This window comes from Ammodytes marinus, assembly GCF_949987685.1.
Source record: "Ammodytes marinus genome assembly, chromosome: 9".
Classification (NCBI taxonomy): domain Eukaryota; kingdom Metazoa; phylum Chordata; class Actinopteri; order Uranoscopiformes; family Ammodytidae; genus Ammodytes; species Ammodytes marinus.
The window spans coordinates 2,464,437-2,485,496 of NC_137213.1; the positions used below are offsets into that span (position 1 = coordinate 2,464,437).

Genomic DNA, 21,060 nt, shown 5'->3' on the forward strand with positions numbered 1-21,060 from the left:
TGTCACGGTAAAGCTCAACACATTATGTCAGAATTCCGTACAGGACCTTCAAACTAAACCTGGTATTATTGCTTTCAATTTAAGCTAATGCAGTTTTTTGCTGTACTAGAAAATTGTAAAATACATAGGCCTACATGATATTATAGAACGTGCTGAAATGGTGATAGTAGCCTAGCCTATTATTTCATAATAATTTTGATTTGACTTTTGCCATCTGCTTTTATTTTGAAAGGCAAAGACACTTTACTTCAGGTGTTGTACTGGATAACTTAGCCTAATGCAGCAGGAGCTCTAGCATCGTCTACAATACAATAAGAATCCTGGGTAGTAGCCTAGTGTTATCAATGGTCCATCTTCATCACTCACACACTGAAACCTTTTTCTGTCACACAATCGTACATAACCTAGGCCTACTGTACAATGAAACTCAATGACAACCAGAACTTTGGACCAGGGACTTGTAATCTTAAAACTGTTTGTTTCAGAGAACATTATGACCTCCATGCACACACACACGCACACACACAAACACACACACACACACACACACACACACGGATACAGGATTATATAAAGCTTTCTCCTGTTACACACCCCCCCACACAGGTTGTCATGCAGGATAACAGGAATGGGATGCTGCCTTTCCCACCACCCATCAGCAGAGACAGGGTCATCTCACAGTTCCCAAAGGTAAATCATTTATTTTGCCCATATGCTCGGGTGACCAATGGTCTGCGCCAGTTAAATCTTGGCCCAAGACACTCCCTGTATTTTACTGTGAGATCACTGTGGTTAAAGCGGTAGGAGCTCTATGCCTGGAGCATGTTAAAGTAATTGGAAATGTGTGACTTCTAACGTTCTTAGAAAGTTAAATCAGTGTCAGACCGCTGTACGACTCAGGGTAATCATGGGTTGTTGCAGTCAGCAACCCAATCAGAGTCAACGTATCCCTCTGCCCTCTGAATCTTCTTCAAATAATATATCAAGGTGCTTTATTTGGACAGAAATCTATTATATTTAATTTACTTAGGCCTAATGGGTTGAGTTCACAGACTCTCAGTGAATCTGTTAGTCTTTGTTAGCCTGAGAACAATGTCAATCTTCGTGGAAGTACCACAATTGGACTGAAATGTCCTATATTGCGTTGATAAAGTTAAAGGTGGAGTCAGTGATTCTGGAGAACACTTGTGAATATCTCCTCATGCTACAGTTCTTCACAAAGTGGTGAGCCTCACCCCATTATTGCTTGTGGAGACTGAACCTTTACGGGATGTCCCTTTATATCCATTCATGATAATATCACCTGTTACCAGTTAACATGTTTATGTCAATGATGTTACAAACAGGTTTTTTTTTTAACATTACAGCTTCACCAATATTTTAATGCCCCTATCTCAACTTTTTTTTAAATGTGTTGCTGGCATCAAATTTAGAATAAGTATTTAGTTACGAAAAACAATGAAATAGATAGGGTTAACCATAAAATATAATGCCTTTGTTTTGTTTTCAACTTAAATGTATGTCAAAAAGGATGAACAAATTATCACAATCTGTTTTCTACACGTTTGATACAGCGTCCCAACTATTGTGGTATCGGGCTTGTAGTAAAGGTCAGCAGTATATTGTCCTGTTGTTTTCAGTGCTACACACCTGAGGCCTCTCTGCAGCTGAAGAAAGACTGGGACAATCAGGCTAAAGCAGCGTGTAAAGACAGAGCCACCAGGCATCAGCCGTGAGTCTCCCACTGTGTCATTCTTAGCTTTGATTGATTGAAATCACATTGAAAGCATTTGTATATGTCACTGAGGAAAGAAAAAACTTTGTCTTTTTCCAAGGTGGGACAGACAGAAAATGTCTAAAGTGGTGGTTGTTGGAGACCTTTATGTGGGGAAGACCTGCCTCATTAATAGGTACCACCTTATAAAGAAGACATAATAATGTAATTTTGAACATTATAAGATATTATAAAAATCAATATAAGATTCTTGAATTGCCGCTGTGATGGTGGCTGCCTGGTTCGGTGACTTTGAGCATCTTTGAGCAATTTTTAATTTATTTCATTTAATTGAGTATGCCTATTTTTATTTTTTTGTATAACATTTGATTGTGCTACTTGCACTTTTTGGGAGGTCTTCTACTGCTCCTAAACCTCATCTCTGTTGGAGTAGACTAAGTGCACTTACGCATTTAGTAAAAATCCAAATAGAAAAGAAAAGAAAGTAAAACAGATCTGGGACTGCAGGGGTCCGAGCCTTGAACAAAAACGTTGTCTATCTTGTCTTCCAGGTTTTGTAAGGATGTATTTGAAAGAGACTACAAGGCCACCATAGGTGTGGACTTTGAGATCGAGAGGTTTGACATTTCTGGAATACCTTTCTCCCTTCAGATGTAAGTATTTTGATTTTAAATAACTTATCCTGCATACATGTTACTTTGGATTCCTTTGTGTTTTTATTTTTTTGCTTATCTGACTTTTTTCATTTATTCTTTTATACAGCTGGGATACTGCAGGGCAGGAAAAATTCAAGTGCATTGCTTCGGCATACTACAGAGGAGCTCAGGGTAAGAAGCGGTTGTAACTTTAAAAAGATGATTGTCTCGTGCCCTATGAAACCATTTTACATTTTAACTGGTGTAAACTAATAATGCTGAAACTTCTTGTTAATAATCTTTTCCAGTCATTATCACAGTCTTTGACATGGCAGACATCAAGTCCCTCGATCATACACGGTAGGTCTGATTGTAATTGAATAGCTGGACTTATTCTACAGTTGTAGACAGTGTACAATAGCAACAATGATGGGTTTGGAAATCACTTTTAATTTGACTTTATCATTCTAGCAGTGTGGAATCACCCCTGTATTACACTGCCACTGCCAAAGTAATTTAAATGTCGCTCTGCGCCCCTTAGATGTGTAAGGAGCAAGTGTTTTAGAGGTGGGGGTGGCGATACAGAGATCTGGAACTAAGCTAATATTTGAGCAGTTACTGTTGATCACTGTCCATAACCATTGATAATGCAGTATCTGTGATTTAAATGTTTTAACTTTAAGAGCATTTTTCATAGTAAAACAATGTAAGAACTTTTTTTTCATAGCCAATGGTTAGAGGAGGCCATGAGAGAAAATGAGCCTCACTCCTATTTCACCTTCTTGGTTGGTGCTAAGAGCGACTTGCTGGTAGGTACATCCATGTTATATTATATGTTGCATATTTTCACGTACACAAGTTCCCTTAAGTATCCAACTGTCTTGTTCTTAAGCCCTTAGAAGAAAGGCAGAGGACAGAAAAAGATGCCATCCGGATAGCGACAGAAATGCAAGCAGAGTTTTGGGCTGTCTCGGCTAAATCAGGTAAAACCATACGTTAGGCCGGCAATACATCATCTAGAGCGGATTCTCGTCACCACACCCCTTTGCGGGGAAACAAAAATGCTTACAGCCTAGACAATGACAGCGCAATCATTCAAAATAAGCCGGTATAGTTAAAATCAGCAAAGTTGTTGTGTGGTTGGTTGCAATAACAACAAAGTAAAAAACAATCATCTTCGTTTTATTCCTTTGCGATGCCCCCAAAAATACCCCGAAAGAAGGGCTTTAGGACAGCAGGAAGCTACCGGCTTCCCCTGTGCTCTGCATTCAGTGGGAACATGCTATCGTGAGAGCCGTTAGGACCATTGTTAGTCTAGTCAAAGCATAGCATTATAACAGACAGCAACATTTTAAAAATGTAATTATTATTTCACTTGTAATCATCTTACCTAGAGACTAATTGGTCAGATCATTGCGCCAGGTTGATGCAGGGAGACTAAACAGACATGGTTTTAGATTGATCAAAGTAATAATTGCTTAGTATATTTTACGTTATCTAGTTGGCAGAGTTGTACAAGAACCTGACATTGTAGGCCAAATTTTAACTTATTTACCTCTGATTGTATTCTTTTTGTGTTGTTGGACCGCAATTTTGCATTATAGTCAACAGTGCATACGCTTTGTTTTCCCCCCAAAGGGGGAGGGGCCATCTCAGAATGCTGCATGCCGGTCTGATGTATGGAGCTCACGTTTGTCAGTGCTGTATTGTATAGAAGGACAAACTAAAGCTAATGATTCTGGCAAATGCACATATAGCCACTATAAGAAACTGTTCATCTTTTGTTATTGTCAGGGGAGAACGTGCAGGGCTTTTTCTTTAGGGTGGCAGCTTTGGCCTTTGAAAAGTGCATTCTGAAGGACACAGAGACTGGGGTCCCTGCTACCATCGGACTTGGAGATAGTATCAGTAAGTGACGACTCAACTCCTAACAGAGATGTTGGTAATAGAAGCATTGAGGATAGAGAAATATAGATTAATGTTTGTCTCCACAGAATCCGATCGTGTCAACCTGGAGGAGGCCGCACCCCAAGACATGAAGAGAGGCTGCTGCTGAAGAACAGAGGAACTCTCAGCCAACCAGGAGAGTGCAATCAAGCGGAGGCTCTTTTCAGAGCTACAGGGGACTGACCTGAATCCACTGGACTGCACTGCAACGTGCCTTAGGACAAGTTCCTCTAGGTTTTCTTAAGTCATTAAAACTGCCATGTATGCTGCTGAAGTTAGCCAGATTTTTAACCACTTTGCATTCTTCAAAGCCTATTTTTAATGGTTTGAAGGAGCCAATAATGGATTCTTTTGACCGTCACACAAAATCTTAGGAATTTTACCATTTTTAAGTGATAGAAATGTACAATTTGTCAGTGTTTCATTCAGAATATCCAGAACATTTGGACCATTGGAATCCCAAGATAAAATCCTATATTTTGGCCATTAAAATCTGATCACTGTCTCAATACAATCAGTTCAGTTAATGGTTTTCTCATGTAATATTGGTCAATATTGCAATTAATTAAAAATAGTAATAATTTAAGATTTTTTTTCTTTCAATTAAGTCTTTCATTGCTGTATGGACCATATTTATTATAGAAAGATCAATGTTTCCCTATGGTGACACCATTGTATGGATGCTTTGGATAGTCTTTGCTACTGTCAAAGTGTCTGTTTTTTCATACAGTATTGTTGTGGAATATGTCCCATAACGGTGGGTTTAATTGATGTTTAATAGGCTGTTTTGGGAGCAAGGAAACCCATGGTTTGTTTACTTTCAAGTAATAAAAGTGTAAACAAGTCTTCTATTAACTCAACTTGTAACATGGGCACAACATAATAATGTATTACTTTGATTCAGGGGAGTAATAGCTGATGGTAGAGGCTGTGCATTTATGACACCAGTATTGTCGTCAAAGCCTAAAATGATATAATAAAGTGCTTTATCAGCTGCCTTAACTGTTTTGTCATGATGTTTTTTTTGTGCTTATGCAAGACTCACAATCAAAATACATTTTGTATTCCTTATGGCCATGACTCTTTTATCTAGGCTACTCCTTGTCTAGTAGGGCTAGCTGTTAAATGATATGATGGTCCAGATATCTAAACAAAGATTAATTAAATGAAAAGTGCATCATATCATAATCTGCTTTCAAGTAAAATACGATCCGATACGTATTTTTGCACGCTAAACAAATTGTATAATATGTAGGCTATGTACATTTATAGGTGTGTGTAACCGTTTTAAAAGAGGGGAAAACAAAAATACATTTTGTTTTCCAAAAGAAGTGAAGGTGGCGATTAGCGGAGTGAGACCTCTTGCTTCGCCTAGATCCTCTCTGAACGGCCGCGAACCAATCACAGCACACATTTCCATGTTTTGGAGGAAGTATGACCGAAGTCAGCTAGTTAGCTAGAAAACCACTATTTCCACCCTTAAAACGACGACTTGTTTCATCTTCGAGGTTGTATTTGTGTTGCAAGTAGTTAATGCGTCTGGACTTGTGTTTGTTAATTTTGTTTACAAGCTGTTACACGTACATTAGTCACGTGCTAAGCTATCTAGGCTAATATCTCAACAACACTGGGCAGTTAAAGCTGGTAGGAGTTCGAGGTGTTCAGAAACTGCTAACGTCATATTTATTCTATATGTGCTCAAGTGTTCTACCTCAATGTGTTGTTGAAAACATTAACACCATTTCTCATGCTAAATGTGTCCACCCTGTGTCTGTGTACTTGAGATAACAAACAGTGACGGTAATGTTACTAGTTTCCAAAACACTAGTTGGCAGCTCATGGTGCAACAGGGAACTTATAGATCGTTCAAGCGGACGATATAAGACTATACAGGAGTAAACAATAATTAAAATGCTGTACGCGTACGCCTATGGTATAGTAGAGTTTAAGAATAGAAACACAATATAATGTTCAAGTTGTCAGGTTGTTGTTTTGCTTGCAAATTTGAGGGCTTCCCAAATTACCCATTGTTTTTTTTTTCTATTATCCCGCAGCAGCATTATGAAGACTAACAAGTCGTATAAGCTTGTGCTGCATAAGAAAGGCTTTGGTGGAAGCGGTAAGCAAAAAACAAACTTGCAATCCATGTAGCTTAAATCAAATGTTTCTCTTTTGCAAGATTTGATTTGCCACGAGTTGCTTTTTTCAAATGACCCGTTTTCCTTTGAGCAGATGATGAGCTCGTGGTCAATCCCAAAGTCTTCCCTCTGGTTAGTTTGGGGGACATCATCGAAATTGCTCACCCGACAGATGAGTACAGGTGAGCTTGCATACCGAAAGGGACTGTGTTTTCTTTTTATACTCCCTACATTCCAATACCCATACTTGCATACTATTTAGTATGCCAGAAAAAGATTCAGGATGTCCCAATACATACATGTCAATTGCAGTGTGCCAAAAATACCTAGATGCCCCACTAACTTTAACTGCATTTTGCAGTATTTGTCTTTATTCTTGACATTTCTCGACATAATGAAAGAAAATCTTCCTTATCCGATTTTTTTTTTCTCTCCCGTGGCCCTAATACTGTTCTGTACTTTAGTATGTAGTGTAGTAAAAATAAAAATTATGTGATTTGGAACACAGGGCCTGTTGTTTGTTTCACTGAGGTGTCATAGAAATTTCAGCTGCTCTGCCCCATGTCTCTGCAACACTCTCCCATCATCACACCCCCTCAACTGAACTCTCTCCATCAATTCAAATCACAACTCAAAACACATCTGTTGAGATTAGCATGTACCTGGCATAAGGTTCACCCTGATTGTATCTGTTTGAAGTGTTTTGACCTAGTGACCTTGATTGTACTTTTAAATCGGTTGTACTTTTACCTTGTTTTGTAAGATGTCCTTGGGTGTCCCAGAAAGGCGACCACAAATAAAATGTATTATTATTATTATTATTATTATTATTATTATTATTATTATTATTATTATTATTATTATTATTATTATTATTATTATTATTATTATTATTATTATTATTATGTGCACACACTTGCATACTGTCACACTGTCAAGCCCGTAATCTGGCATTGTCTCTTTGAAATTCAGTCCCCTCCTGTTGCAAGTGAAGAACCTAAAAGAGGACCTTCAGAAAGGTAAAGGATGTCTTATCTTACACTGTATAATGTTGGCTTTATTTCAGGAATTCAATCAGGCTACATCAAATATATGAAATAATCATCTATGTATGTGTCCCAACTAGGGTTGCAAAATTCTGAGAATTTTCAAAGTTTGAAACTTTCCATGGAAATTAACAGGAATTTATGGGAATTAATGGGAATAAACAGGAATTTACTCAATTTAAAGCAAACCAAATGCACTAAATCCTTCTAACTATGTTATTTCAGTCCTGGCAAACGTTCTAGACAGTAAAAAGCCGTTTTTCCAACTACGTTTTATGATATTTATGATCTTTTAATTTCAAATCTGATTTCTTTTAAAGTTTATTGAGACACCCAACTTGATATCATAATTAGATTTTTACTAGACCAGGTTTACAGAGGCTTAAACAGTGATTTTAAATATAGTTGGGGAAAATATATTTTTGCACAATCTTGACCAAAACAACCAGATTTCATGCAAGTACACTTGGCAAGTTGCACATAGCACACATCCTACTGCAGGGATACTGAGGCCACGCCCCCTACATGCCCTGTGCATTCCTCCATCACATGGGGGACAATTTACTTAATTTATTGAATGGGTTGGGTCTGACAGTAATATTTTATTCAATATTAATCTTTTTGTTGTTCATAAAATAATCAAAACTTGATAAAGTTCTACTTACAAATAAATCTGTTCAAATGTAATGTTTTTAATTGTATTTGTCAGCATGGATGTCTGCCTATGACAAAACAAAGTGTTTATATGTTTAGATTTATGTTTGGATATAAAAAATAATAAATTTAATTACTGCCATTTAGTTCATTCCTATAATTCCCAATGTTGAATATTCCCAAATTTCCCGAACGAAAGTTGTAGTGGAAAGTTTCCGGAAATTTACCGGAAACTTTCCACCCCTTTGCAACCCTAGTACCAACAAAGAGTTGGTTGTTGCTACATTGTGATAGTGGTAATAGTAGAGCATTGAAAGCTGATTTGAGTTTTGTCTTTGTCTTTTGTGATAGTAAACAGTATATATCTAGCGTCAGTCAGACAAAGCGAGCAATCTGAAGACATCGCCCTGGGCTTTGGGAAACTGTGATGGGCATTTTCACCGTCTTATATAATTTTATCGTGTGTGCGTGCGCGCCTGTAACTTTGTCCACCTTCTGAACAGAATAAATAGGCTACTATACACAATTGTTCTGTTATGACATTCAGTCCATACACTAGAAAATGCCAAAGATTTGACATAGTTGCCTTAGCCTGTTCACTTCCAGTCATGGATATTTTGTTCTTATCTAGAAACAATCAGTGTGGACCAGACTGTAGCACAAGCCTTCAAACTACGTGCCTATCAGGATGTCATCGTTAACATTGTCGACCCAAAGGTATGTTCACCATGACCCCTGTGAGTGTCCAGCGTATCTCAGTCAAACAGCACATTAACTTGATTCATTTGTTTTTTTTCTCACAGGATGTAACACTGGACCTGGTGGAGCTGACCTTCAAAGACCAGTACATTGGCAGAGGAGACATGTGGAGACTGAAGAAGAGTCTGGTGGGACATGTCAAAGTTTATATGCCTGCTGGGTGTAATGTGTAATAGCACATTAGCTTGATGAATGAACTGTAATTTGCAAATCTTTATTCCAGGTTAGCACATGTGCTTATGTGACACAGAAGGTGGAGTTTGCAGGAATCAGGTAATAGGCATTTATTTCTCTCACCACACTCCATTTGCTTCATTATGCTCATGTTTAGGTTCAACATTGTAGTTGTGGTTTCTTCTACAAACTGTTTTCTTGATGCAGTGTCCAGAAACACTTTATATTTCTCACAGTGCAACTACTGAATCTCCACTTTTCAGACTGTCTGAAACGCTCCGTTTTAGAACCTGTCTGTTTGAGCCCTGCCTTCCAAAAAGCCCTGTCTGTTCTGATTGGCCCTGAATCTAACTGCACGAAAAACCATGAACAAGTGGGTTGCATAATAGGTGACCTTAAAATTAATTCAGAGTGAATTGGCAAACTGGTTTAAACTACTTATGGTTCAAAAGAGAGTAGACATCTACATAGAAGGATGCTAGTTGAGACATTTAGTTTTAACAATGATGATGATAACTGAAATCACTCTAGGCAGTAGAATATTTCCATGTCTACATGCATGCTAGAGATGCTTTTTGTCATTCTCCAGAGCCCAGGCCAGTGAGCTGTGGGTGAAGGGAGAGAAAGTGACCTGTGGCTACATCAGTGAAGACACAAGGGTAAGAGCAGTTTGGAATCACATAGTGCTATACATGGCTGTGTTTGGAAAGCCATACTAACGTCCTCCCTCCTACATACTCAACATCTATATACTACATACTTTAAAAAAAAAAAAAGATCGATTGTGTATGCGAGTTGCGTCGAAACGTTCACACTGAAGTATACTCAAGCGATAAAGAATTTATTCTTCTTCTTATAAGATTCCAGCCGTTTAGACGCTGTTTAGCGTATAACCGCCCTCAACAGGTTAGATATAGAACTAGATTTTTACATACAGTCCTGAATTGTGCAGGAAATGCAGAATTGTAAATAAAGAATTTAAAAAAAAACCTTCCTAGTCATTTGAAAAGATGCAATGCATTGTGGGGCGGTTGAATAGAAAAAGTAACCAATCGATCCATACCCAAAATCTTCCCGGAAGTTAGTACTCATCCGGGCATTTCTCGCATACCCAAACTCGCATACCCAAACCGTCACATACTCAAATTGAAGTCAAAATGAGTATGTAGTAATTAAGTGTGGCCTTCCGAACACAGCCCATAACAACACACTGCATGCAATCAAACCAAATGTCTGGTTGTGACACAGGTGGTGTTCAGATCCACATCGGCGATGGTCTACATCTTCATCCAGATGAGTTGTGAGATGTGGGACTTTGACATCTATGGTGAGTTGGAGCTCTCTGATTTTTCTCTTTTCATAACGACATTTTTTATTTTATTTTAGTATCATACATTTAATTTGACAGGCCTGAGTTCAATACAAATACATTCTAAAAGTGAAAAGTATATTTATACAAAAAAGAGAGAAAGAAAATAAAAATGTGTCAAACAAAAAGGATAAAAAGTGTGGGAAAACACATGATTGTCATGGATTAAAATATTGTCATGCACATGTGTGCATTTTTCATGTTCTACTGCTTTTATAAAACGTTTCATACAATGAGTAAGAATGGGCAATAGGATCAATTCATTGCATTGCACCATTGGTTTTCTGAATGAAGTTGCTAATATTGTTGGGGAAGACAGTTATTTGCGGCTGACATATATTAATACAAGTGCTCTCATTAACCATTTTCATTAGTTTGATGTATGATGACTTAAGGCTGTTACATACTCCGCGAGAAGAAAGAACAAAGTTCTCGGTGACAGAGCTGCGAGAAGTTCTTTCTGGTCTGACATTACATACTTCACGAGAACTCAACTGCCGAACTACTCACCGCGGCGCATTGTTACCATGGTAATTGACTCAGTAGCGCCAGCTGATTTCACTTCGCTTTCCTCATTGACTTCAGACTGACCAATCACAGAATAGTTCTCGGACAAGCTGCGAGAAGAAAGTTCGGCCCGGGTGATGTGTCGAGAACAAGCTGCAAGAACAGCTAAACAAGAGCTGAAAGAAGAAAATGACGTCATTTTCTTCTCTCAGCTCTGTCGCCGAGAACTTTGTTCTTTCTTCTCGCGGAGTATATAACAGCCTATAGATGCTCTGCCTCTGGAGCAGCATGTCTCATCTGAAGGGAGCAAACCCTGACAGAAAAGCAGTGTGCTCGGTGCACAACAGGCGGGCGGGCCTTAACATATAAGGCACCCCCTTTTACACTTTTTTTACACTTATAATTCAATGCACAGGTATCCACTTTTCACCTAGGTGTATGTTTGAGGTGGTGGTCTGAGGAGGAGCCGACGCTGAATGGCAGCCACGCTTCTGTCAGTCTGCCCCAGGGCAGCTGTAGCTACTACCGTAGTTTACCACCACCAGTATGTCTGTGTGTGAATGAATAGAACCTGGATCCCTGTAAAGTTGAACAGTTTAATACGTTGCTGAAGACTCACTTTTGTTGCATTGGCCTTTAACACAAGTTGAGACTTTGACACTCCTAACTTTTTTTCTCATGTATCTTATATGTTGTTTTGTAATGTATCTTGTACAGCACTTTGGTCAACTGATGTTGTTTTTAAATGTGCTATAGAAATAATTTTGACTTTGACTTTTGACTTTGAATGCTTTGCTCTCAGGCGATCTCTACTTTGAGAAGGCTGTCAATGGTTTCCTTTCGGACCTTTTCGCCAAGTGGAAGGTTTGTGATCTCTTTCTGTTCACCTCTGTTGTTAATGTAATCATTGCAGCCAAACACACATTTCTTTGCTGTTTCAACAGGAGAAGAACTGCAGTCACGAGGTGACCGTTGTACTGTTCTCACGTACATTCTACAGTGCCAAATATATCGGTTAGTCTAGTTTTTCCTTCACCTTCACAGTGAGTTGTGATGCACAGGAATACATGTATCATTAATACTGTTGTCTTTTTTGCGCAGATGAATTCCCTGAGATTCTGCGAGGGTCCATAAGACAGGACCATGAGGGGCGTTTTTATGAAGACTTTTACAGGTAGCTATAGTAACTGTTTAAAGCTTTTTATTTTCTACATTACTTTTAAGAGCCTCTGAATTACAGACTGGATGGCAGAGGTTTTTTTCCGACCACTCCTTACTGTTTTGTGATCAGGGTTGTGGCTCAGAACGAGAGGCGGGATGAGTGGACGTCATTACTGGTCACCATCAAGAAGCTCTTCATTCAGTATCCTGTCCTGGTGCGGCTGAAAGAAGCAGGTATAGTGAGGGAGCCCTGCTGTGTGTTTGGCTGACTACACAGAGATCTCTGGATCAAATGTTGTTTTGTAACTCAAATCTCTCTCTTTGTTTTACCGTCACGTCAGATGGATTTCCTCTTGGTTACAACTCCACTGCTGCTCAAGGAAACTACCTGGAGGCCATTAACCTTTCTTTCAACGGTAAGTCCAACAACTCTTCCCAGAACAATGTGTTGTATGCCTTTAAACAACTACACTGAGCATCCAGAGACAATTTTTTACAACTCGGCAAGTAACACATTTATATTCATTCATTTCATAAATTTTTCTTTATTTATCCTCAAAGGTCAATTGAGGGGTGACCCTCATTTACAATGATGTCGAGTAGAAATAGAAGTATATATAGAAGTGGCAGTGTGACCACTTGTGAGACATTATTGACTGTATGTCAGTCAGTATATTGGCAGTTCTTACCTGCAGAATGCTTTCTCTGTGTGTTCTGATCCACACACAGTGTTCGACAAGCACTACATCAACCGTAACTTTGACCGCACCGGCCAGATGTCAGTGGTCATCACACCAGGGGTGGGTGTGTTCGAAGTGGACCGGCTGCTTATGATTCTCACCAAACAGCGTATGATTGACAACGGTGAGTGCTTGGCCATACAAACACTCTTCAAACCGCATAACAGAGAATTAAATGGTTTGATTATGTGAAGTCAATGAGGCTGTTGTTGACACATTGTTTTCTCTCTGTAGGTATTGGGGTAGACCTGGTGTGTATGGGGGAGCAGCCACTGCATGCCGTTCCTCTATTCAAGGTAATGTTTATACTGCGCTAGCCAGGCTTCCATCTAAATGGGAAGCAAATCTTTTTTGAAAAGTTTGCAAAAAATAAATGTAAATTAGGTTTGTTTCCATCATGTTGATAGAGTGGATGAACTCCACTAGTTTGGTCTGAAGATGGCGCTATAAGCATGTACCGTACACTTGGTAAAAAGTATAATAATGAATTAGATGCTACAAACCGCCGCTCACAGCTGCCAACACTTTGTGTGCGTGTCAGCACCGGTATATACTTTGTGCAAATTCCTTTTGTGGATGCGGTGCTTAAAAGAGTGCGATTCATTCTTAGTGGATGTGTGGCCCTAACTCTTTTTCGCACAAGTCAAGAACCACCTCAAGCCAGTCTAAACACTTTATCCTAGCGTTTTTTCCATCACTCTTTTCTGATGTGGTAGTTTCAAAATGAGCATAGAAGAAGAATGCTGAATCAGGCCATGTACATGTGTCTTATCTCTGTAGCTGCACAACAGGACCATGCCTGGAGACTCTCGCGTGGGGGACGACTATAACCTGCCTCACTGGATCAACCACAGGCAAGACCATGATGTGAATGAGACCAAGATGAATTCAAGTTCTATGCAAAAGGTGGAAGCAGATTAATCTATATCTGGCTTGCGTCCTTTTTGTTCTATACACACACAGCTTCTACACCTCCAGCAGTCAGAACTCTTGCAGCTCCTTCACCCCTCGAATCAAACTGGCCGGTCGCAAGGTAGACGGCGGCCATTTTTTTTTTCTTCTCATAAGACACATGTCATTTTGTAATGTTTTAACATCTCATTAAACTTTTTCCAGCTTCATGTGGAGAAATTCAAGAACAGCAAGGACCACAGTATGTCGTGACTCTTTTATATCTTCTCATTTTTAAACCTAGTTTTTTATTTAAAGCTGCAGTTTTTTCCACAGTTCAATTTGGTTAAAACATGTCATAATATCATTGCATATTGAGATTGATCTGTTAAAGAGGTAGATTTGAACTTGGTGTATGGGTAGATAAGTCATTTACAAGAGAAGAGGAGAGGAGAGGATGGGTTGTGGTGTTTGGGTTAAAGTCTCTCTTGAAATATCTCTTTCCTTTCTCTTTTCTCATAAGTAACCAGCTTTAATGTCTTGAATCATCAAGTAGATGATTTTTTTTACCTCACCTTGTCAACCCCTCTTTCAGCTCTCTGTGCTCCGAAGGATTCTGAAAACAGTCTGCCCATACAGGTGGACTACGACGCCTATGACGCGCAGGTGTTCAGACTACCTGGCCCTTCACGCATTCAGAGGAGCACCAATTTCAGGTAACGGACTGCCTGACACACTAAACTAAACACTCCACTAAACACAGAGGACCTTTATTTGCTGTAGGGCCTAAGCACGTTACCTCTCTATACGTCATTGCATCATACTGTACGACAAACGCATTGATTGACATTGTCACTACACATCTTTTTGACACCCCTACTTACATCTGATATACTATTAACAAGAGCTAATACAGTACACAGCTATTATAGCGATATTAGCTTTTGTCAATATCGCACACCCTAGTTTGTAGTGAACATTGTGAAACCTTCTGCCCCCTCTATTGAACAGTTGTGTGTGTGTGTGTGTGTGTGTGTGTGTGTGTGTGTGTGTGTGTGTGTGTGTGTGTGTGTGTGTGTGTGTGTGTGTGTGTGTGTGTGTGTGTGTGTGTGTGTGTGTGTGTGTGTGTGTGTGTGTGTGTGTGTGTGTGTGTGTGTGTGTGTGTGTGTGTGTGTGTGTGTGTGTCTTTTCAGGATAACCCGTGACAAAGAGAGCAGCGGGAGGAAGAGCTGGGGCTCTGTGGACGTCAGCGCAGGCCTAGGCGGCGCCTCCCCTCCGGTGCGCTCCGGAGGGCCAGAGGAGCAGCGCAGCCTGGCCTCAGACGACAGCCTGGGCCCCGTGTCCAACATGCTGCTCATACCACGCATGCCTCCAGCACAGTACGAGGTCAGCAGCTCCCTGGGATACACCAGCACCAGAGGTAACTAGGCTAGTCACAAATGATGTGAATAGTTATTTAACTTATAGATGTCATCATAAAACGTTGCCAGTTGAAAAACAAAACATTTTGTATTATAATTTTTTTCTGGGAATGTTTAGATAAATATGCAAGTTTGGCAATATCTGACTAATTATTATGCGTAGACTGCGTACATACAGTATGCATCTTTTGATGCATCACTTGAACAATTACTGTTGTAATAACATTCAGAGGATAGTGCTAATAATAATGATGGAAACTTAAGTTGAAAAAATAATAATAATGTGAGATAATGGCCATTCAAATCAAATCAAATAGGTGTGCCTGTCTGTCGTGTGTCACCTAACGCGGCAGCACCTCCAAGGCATGTGATGCTCCGTCTCTTTCCTTTCTCCATCTTATATTCTTGGTGTCTTGTCTCTCTGCTCTGTGGTTCAGAGTTGCTGGAGAAGATGATGGACTCTCAACGGGACTCCAGTGCCCCGGGCCGGTTCACAGTGGGCAGTGCTGAGTCCACCCTGCACATCCGCCCGGGAGGCTACACCCCTCAGAGAGCGCTCATTAACCCCTTCACACCATCCAGGATGCCCATGAAACTCACCTCCAACCGGCGGCGCTGGATGCACACCTTCCCTGTCGGTGAGTAGGGCAAACTCCTCCACGCAAGACACAAGTTAATTGGACGTTAACGTGTGAGTTGGTTAACCCTGCATCATGTATATATGATCATTTTGGATGATGCATTTTGTGCTGCCTGCCATTGAACTGTACTGTATATTGCATAATAGAGAGAAGTGTTTTTTTATAGTTATTTAGTCTGTCCAATAACCACAATACCGTTCTGCAGCCTCCAAAATGAGCAGCTTTGCAGACTGAACTTTCTAACATGATTTGGTGATCATTTGATGTTGCATAGAATTGATTGATTATAATGAATTAGTTTAGTCACTGTAGGTGTAATAAACGGCATCTGAGTGTGTATTACATAAAAGTAGGTAATAATGTAAAGTATAGCAAAGAGGTTGTTATATAAGAGTCTCATTTTGAGATATATCTTAGTTTTCCGTTTTCAACAGGTTTTGCTTGCTGTTATTATTCCTCGTTCCTCTGCAGACCACTGATTCGTCAGAGTTTCATCAATGTGCTGCGCCTTATCATTCATAACAAACAGCCAATTGCAGTTTTGGAGCGTACTGTCGCACCGTTTTTTGTCCTACTTTCTTTTTAGAATAATGGCATCCTGGAAAACCACGCATTCGTCAATCACCAAGCGTGTCGTGTTGAAGATGACGTTTGGCTGTTTAGTGCTGTGTTGCTATGAGTCGTCATAGCCTATGACAACCAGCTACAAAGAGGCAGGGCTATCATGGGCGCTATCTTGTAATGGAAAAAGTAACCGGTTACCAAAGGCGCGTCTAATAGAGTAGAGTAATAGAGTAGAGCCTGTACCATGTGATTGAAAAAAATCTCGGTCATGTCAAGTTGACCAGAGACTATAGCTGCAATTCTGGGATGTATTCATGCATCAGACTGCATGTGCTGTGCTGTTGTTCTTCAGGTCCTTCTGGAGAGGCCATACAAATCCACCATCAAACCAGGCAGAACATGGCTGAACTGCAGGGCAGCCAGCAGAGAGACCCAGCCCAGACCTCTGCTGAGCTGCTGGAGCTGGCTTACCACGAGGCCACTGGAAGGTTTGACACAACAAAGAGACAGAAGTTACTTTTGTAAAGAATGTTATCTTGAAGCACATCATATTAACACTCGCTATCTACGAATTTTCTTTAGGAGAACAACGTTAAGGCACGGTGGTGAGAATGGCCTTTGTGTTGCTGGTGGAATGGACGAGTTCACTGGAAGTCCAGGGAGCAGCTATACTGGTGATATTCCTACTCAAAAAACAGTGTCATCCTGATGCATGCTTAGTAGTAGGCTAACACCCACTCTGCTATTCTGTAGCTTGTTTTGCAGAGATAAAAGAAAGACATTTATACTATGCAGATGATCTTCTGTCTGTTTTCACATTAAGTATCAATGACATCGATATCAGATCAGTATCAGTGCGGGCTATGTTCTATATATCCAAAGCCTGATGCGTTTTCGTCCTTGGGGCTTTAGAGCTCCATTGTTGTCCAGGGACTGTTAAAAAACACAACATGTTCCTTCATTACCATGAACTCACACACTGTAGTTTATATTGACTCAACCCCACACACACACCGTCCTACTGGCCCAAATATAGTCCTCTTGGGACCGAGATGGATGTTTTGTATTTTTTAAACTTTTTTTTTTTTTCATTGCATGGATGAATCCATTTATTGAGAAAAATAATCTGCACATGTGAAATGGATTGTTGGTTGCACTGTAAAACTAGTATCCGTGCTGCTCATGGTGATGTGTGCACAGGAACTCAACTGAACCGTGGCTCCTCATATGAAGACTTCTCGGCCAATGGACCTGATCCAAGTGAGTCCATTTTGCCTTTTTGTAAGAAAAAAAACCTCCCCAGACAAACTACAGCGAATGATTGTCGTGTAACTTTGGATAAGGGTTGCTGACGTTCTCAATCACCAAACTGAGCAGTAAAAACCTTTTGGAGTGTTTTTTTTTTCGGTGTCTTGATCTGTGAAAGCTCATTCAGCTTTTGGCAGGCGGCTTTCTCCACACTGGGGCATGGTCACATCAGGAATAAACCACTCATACTACAGGTCATGTGGCTCAGGGGTTACCATCTCCTCTCTCTCTCTCTTTCTATCCACACTTTCTCTGTCCCACTCTTTTTTCTATCTCTTTTCTCTGGGCCTCCTGATCATGATCATTTTCCCCGATAAAATAATTACCAGATCTTTAAAATGCTCTAATGAATTAGCCCTACCCATCATGTCCCCTTACACTGTGACATTGAACCAAGCCCTGTGTCTACAGTACATCTCATTCCTGCATGGCGGTGGTGGTGTGCATTGTGTATATTCTCTGCAACTTATTGCATTCTGGCAATATTTTCGAGAGTTTCCTCACCCTTCTGTACTGTATGTCTGCATGACATTTTTCTGCTTCAGTTCACACAGTCAAACTTCATAATTCACACTCGGGCTGATCTGGGGGACATGTTTTTTGTCACTTGCTTGTGAATGACGGCAATGATCACAAACTTCACACAGGGGCCACAATCTGCATGTTTTGATCACTGCTCCAACTGCACCACAGGCCCCGCAGGAATCACCAGCAGGGGCTACGAGGCCAGTCAAAGTAACTCTTTCTCTGTGTTTTTCTCTTCCCCTCTCTTCTACTTTTTTTTTTCTGTTTGTATCGTCATCATCTTCTGTTCTATCTTCATCTCTTCCATCTTCTCCCTTTCTCTTTTTTTTTAAATTTATCACCCCACTCCTTTCTACACCATCCCCAACCCCCCCACACACATGTACCTGTCCACTCTGGGTACATGCATGTCTTTTTGCTGTGGGGATTTTTTTGTCTGTGTGTGTGTGTGGTGGGTGCTCCTGAAGCCCTGCTGCTGTCTGCGCCCCCGACAGTGCCCAGCTTCTGCTGCACGGTGGGTGTGGACTGGAAGTCTCTGACCACGCCGGCCTGCCTGCCCCTCACCACAGACTACTTCCCCGAGCGCCAGGCCCTGCAGAACGACTACACCGAGGGCTGCTACGACCTGCTGCCCCACAGCGACCTGGAGAGGTAGGGCTCACACCACACTCAGGCGCTGCGTTGAATGCCAGCAGTGTGGTGCGGCGGTGGGTGTTTCACTTCATTTACATAACACAACACCTCTCTACACCTTTGTCGTCCGGTCGATCGCTGGTTGACGATCCCATGCCGTGATGGGATGCCGCAGCGTGATTTTAAATGATCAGGCATTACCTGATAATTCCAGTCAAAGTCTGGGTCTGTGTGCTGATCTGTTTTCATGCTTCCATTTCTCTGTCAGGCGTGAAGATGAAGCTCCAGTGATGAGTGCGTCTCACGTCTTTGAGGAGTTCATCTGTCAGAGGCTGATGCAGGGCTATCAGATCATCGTCCAACCTAACAACAGGAAACCACAGCCCTCTGGGGCCACGCAGCTGGGCAGCAGCCCGCTGTACTCCAGAGGTGAAGGAAGGCTTCATATATAGTGTGCTTGTGTTACGTTTGAGAAGCAGGGCGAGGCTACAACAATAAATGACTTCATAAACAAAAAAATATAGATTTAGGTTTTAAGATTTTCCACTGTATCCTTTCATTGAAATGTAATGATATTTTATTTTCAGGAGTTAGTTTGTGTTCATTCAGTATGTCTGCATGTATTGTTGTTCCTCAAGCTGCCTCGTGTTGTAGTTCATTCGCACAATGCTTTTCTGCAGCTACATAAGGTTGTTGCATTATGTACAGTGTTGAAGACAGTAAGTTAGCTTGATATTGGATATTCACGGTAAAATAGCTTTTCCACCTTTACTTACGTAAAACAAAATCTTTGTAAATGTTTTGGTCAACATTAACAGTCCCCTGGTGGCTGTATGTGTTCTCTCTCTTCCTGTGTGTTCAGGTCTGGTGTCTATGCGTCGAGCCGAGGAGGAGGAGACTGTTTACTGGCTCAGTATGGGCCGCACCTTCCATAAAGTTTGCCTCAAAGACAAGATAATCACTGTTACACGCTACCTGCCCAAGTGAGTACAAATGGCAGCCTCTAACTCAGATAAAATTAATTCAGTTTTTTTCTGCCACATTAAACCATCTCTTAAGATTAAAGCATCTGAAGAAAAGTTAGATGTGTGTCTGTGGGAATCGGTTCTACTTTCATGATTAATAGGGATCCTTGATAGACGATCCCACCCTTTCTGAATATACCTGAAAAAAGGAGGTCATTGAAGTCTTGGGTTCTGGGTCATATGGTTTAGAACAGCGAGCTTTCTCCACTAGCGTTCTTCTTCCCAGTGCCTCATCTCACCAATAGGGGAGAATGGGGTTATATGTCACACGGGTTGGTTGTCACATGTAGGAATGACTATAGAAAGATGTTTTGGTGATGAGCAATTCTCACTAGAGTAAAAAGTGTGCCTACCAACCCCGTTCTCCCCTACTGACAAGGAAAAGGAATTCCTATTTCATAATGACATGGTTTGCTGACATCTGGCTGTCCTATGCCGGCTGTTTTTCAGGTACCCGTACGAGTCAGCTCAGATCCAGTACAGCTACAGCCTGTGTCCTGCACACTGTGAGGCTCAGTTTGTGTCCTGCTGGGTGGAGTTTGGTCATGAGAGACTGGAGGAATACAAGTGGAACTACCTGGACCAGTACATCTGCTCTGCTGGCTCCGAGGACTTCAGGTATACACAAGCCCACGCACACAGTGGGGCGGCAGTGGCGAAGTGGGTAGGGAGGTCGCTTCTGGAGTGCAGGGTCGGAGGTTCGATCCCCCGCCTACCCGCCACATGTCGGAGTGTCCCTTGACAAGACACTGAACCCCAAATTGCTCCCGATGGTTCAGAGGGTGCCTTGCATGGAAGCTCCTGCCATCGGTGTGTGAGTGTGTGTATGAATGGGAGAATGTGGTAAGAAATGTAAAGCGCTTTGGGGCTGAGGAAATCGGCTAAAAAGCGCTATACAAGTCAAGACCATTTGCACATACACATGTGTATTTTAGCACCAGCATATAGTGAAGAGCGGGAGAGGAGATCTTTTTGAAACATGTATTAAAGTTTTCTATCAATTTGATGTTAAACTGGAGAAAAAATAAATTTTACATTCATAACCGTATAATGCCGAGAGCATTCTTACCGGACATCGGCCGATAGCCCACACTCTACACGCCACTAAATACATTAAAATGATTATATATAAATAGGGCTGCAACTAACGATTATTTTGATTATCGATTAATCTGTCGATTATTTTC

General features: G+C 40.9%; 2 protein-coding genes across 5 annotated transcripts in view; both read left to right on the plus strand.

Moving 5' to 3' along the window:
- Positions 1-612: 612 nt before the first annotated feature.
- rab36 (RAB36, member RAS oncogene family) lies at positions 613-4,426 on the plus strand (the record flags this gene model as incomplete). Its single annotated transcript, XM_080034631.1, has 10 exons — positions 613-690; positions 1,641-1,732; positions 1,836-1,910; positions 2,287-2,388; positions 2,498-2,562; positions 2,679-2,730; positions 3,098-3,179; positions 3,263-3,353; positions 4,165-4,278; positions 4,365-4,426. The coding sequence occupies 10 exons, from the start codon at positions 613-615 to the stop codon at positions 4,424-4,426; spliced, it is 813 nt and encodes a 270-aa protein (XP_079890757.1).
- A 1,295-nt stretch (positions 4,427-5,721) lies between these two features.
- Positions 5,722-21,060, plus strand: part of depdc5 (DEP domain containing 5, GATOR1 subcomplex subunit) — a 28,403-nt gene continuing 13,064 nt past the window's right edge. For 2 of the 4 annotated variants that reach the window (XM_080034530.1, XM_080034533.1), the window contains exons 1-29: positions 5,737-5,825; positions 6,372-6,436; positions 6,550-6,637; positions 7,428-7,474; positions 8,787-8,872; positions 8,959-9,042; positions 9,138-9,187; positions 9,678-9,747; positions 10,337-10,415; positions 11,767-11,828; positions 11,909-11,978; positions 12,066-12,138; positions 12,256-12,359; positions 12,467-12,541; positions 12,855-12,989; positions 13,100-13,161; positions 13,646-13,719; positions 13,829-13,898; positions 13,982-14,018; positions 14,352-14,472; positions 14,950-15,176; positions 15,615-15,815; positions 16,735-16,870; positions 16,965-17,056; positions 17,583-17,642; positions 18,683-18,866; positions 19,117-19,277; positions 19,711-19,831; positions 20,324-20,491. In XM_080034530.1, the coding sequence (XP_079890656.1) occupies positions 6,379-6,436; positions 6,550-6,637; positions 7,428-7,474; positions 8,787-8,872; positions 8,959-9,042; positions 9,138-9,187; positions 9,678-9,747; positions 10,337-10,415; positions 11,767-11,828; positions 11,909-11,978; positions 12,066-12,138; positions 12,256-12,359; positions 12,467-12,541; positions 12,855-12,989; positions 13,100-13,161; positions 13,646-13,719; positions 13,829-13,898; positions 13,982-14,018; positions 14,352-14,472; positions 14,950-15,176; positions 15,615-15,815; positions 16,735-16,870; positions 16,965-17,056; positions 17,583-17,642; positions 18,683-18,866; positions 19,117-19,277; positions 19,711-19,831; positions 20,324-20,491 (2,795 nt within the window). In that variant the 5' untranslated portion in view covers positions 5,737-5,825; positions 6,372-6,378. Of the gene's footprint in view, positions 5,826-6,371; positions 6,437-6,549; positions 6,638-7,427; positions 7,475-8,786; positions 8,873-8,958; positions 9,043-9,137; positions 9,188-9,677; positions 9,748-10,336; positions 10,416-11,766; positions 11,829-11,908; positions 11,979-12,065; positions 12,139-12,255; positions 12,360-12,466; positions 12,542-12,854; positions 12,990-13,099; positions 13,162-13,645; positions 13,720-13,828; positions 13,899-13,981; positions 14,019-14,351; positions 14,473-14,949; positions 15,177-15,614; positions 15,816-16,734; positions 16,871-16,964; positions 17,057-17,582; positions 17,643-18,682; positions 18,867-19,116; positions 19,278-19,710; positions 19,832-20,323; positions 20,492-21,060 lie in introns of all 4 variants that reach the window. The other 2 variants (XM_080034531.1, XM_080034532.1) reach the window with 2 other exon arrangements.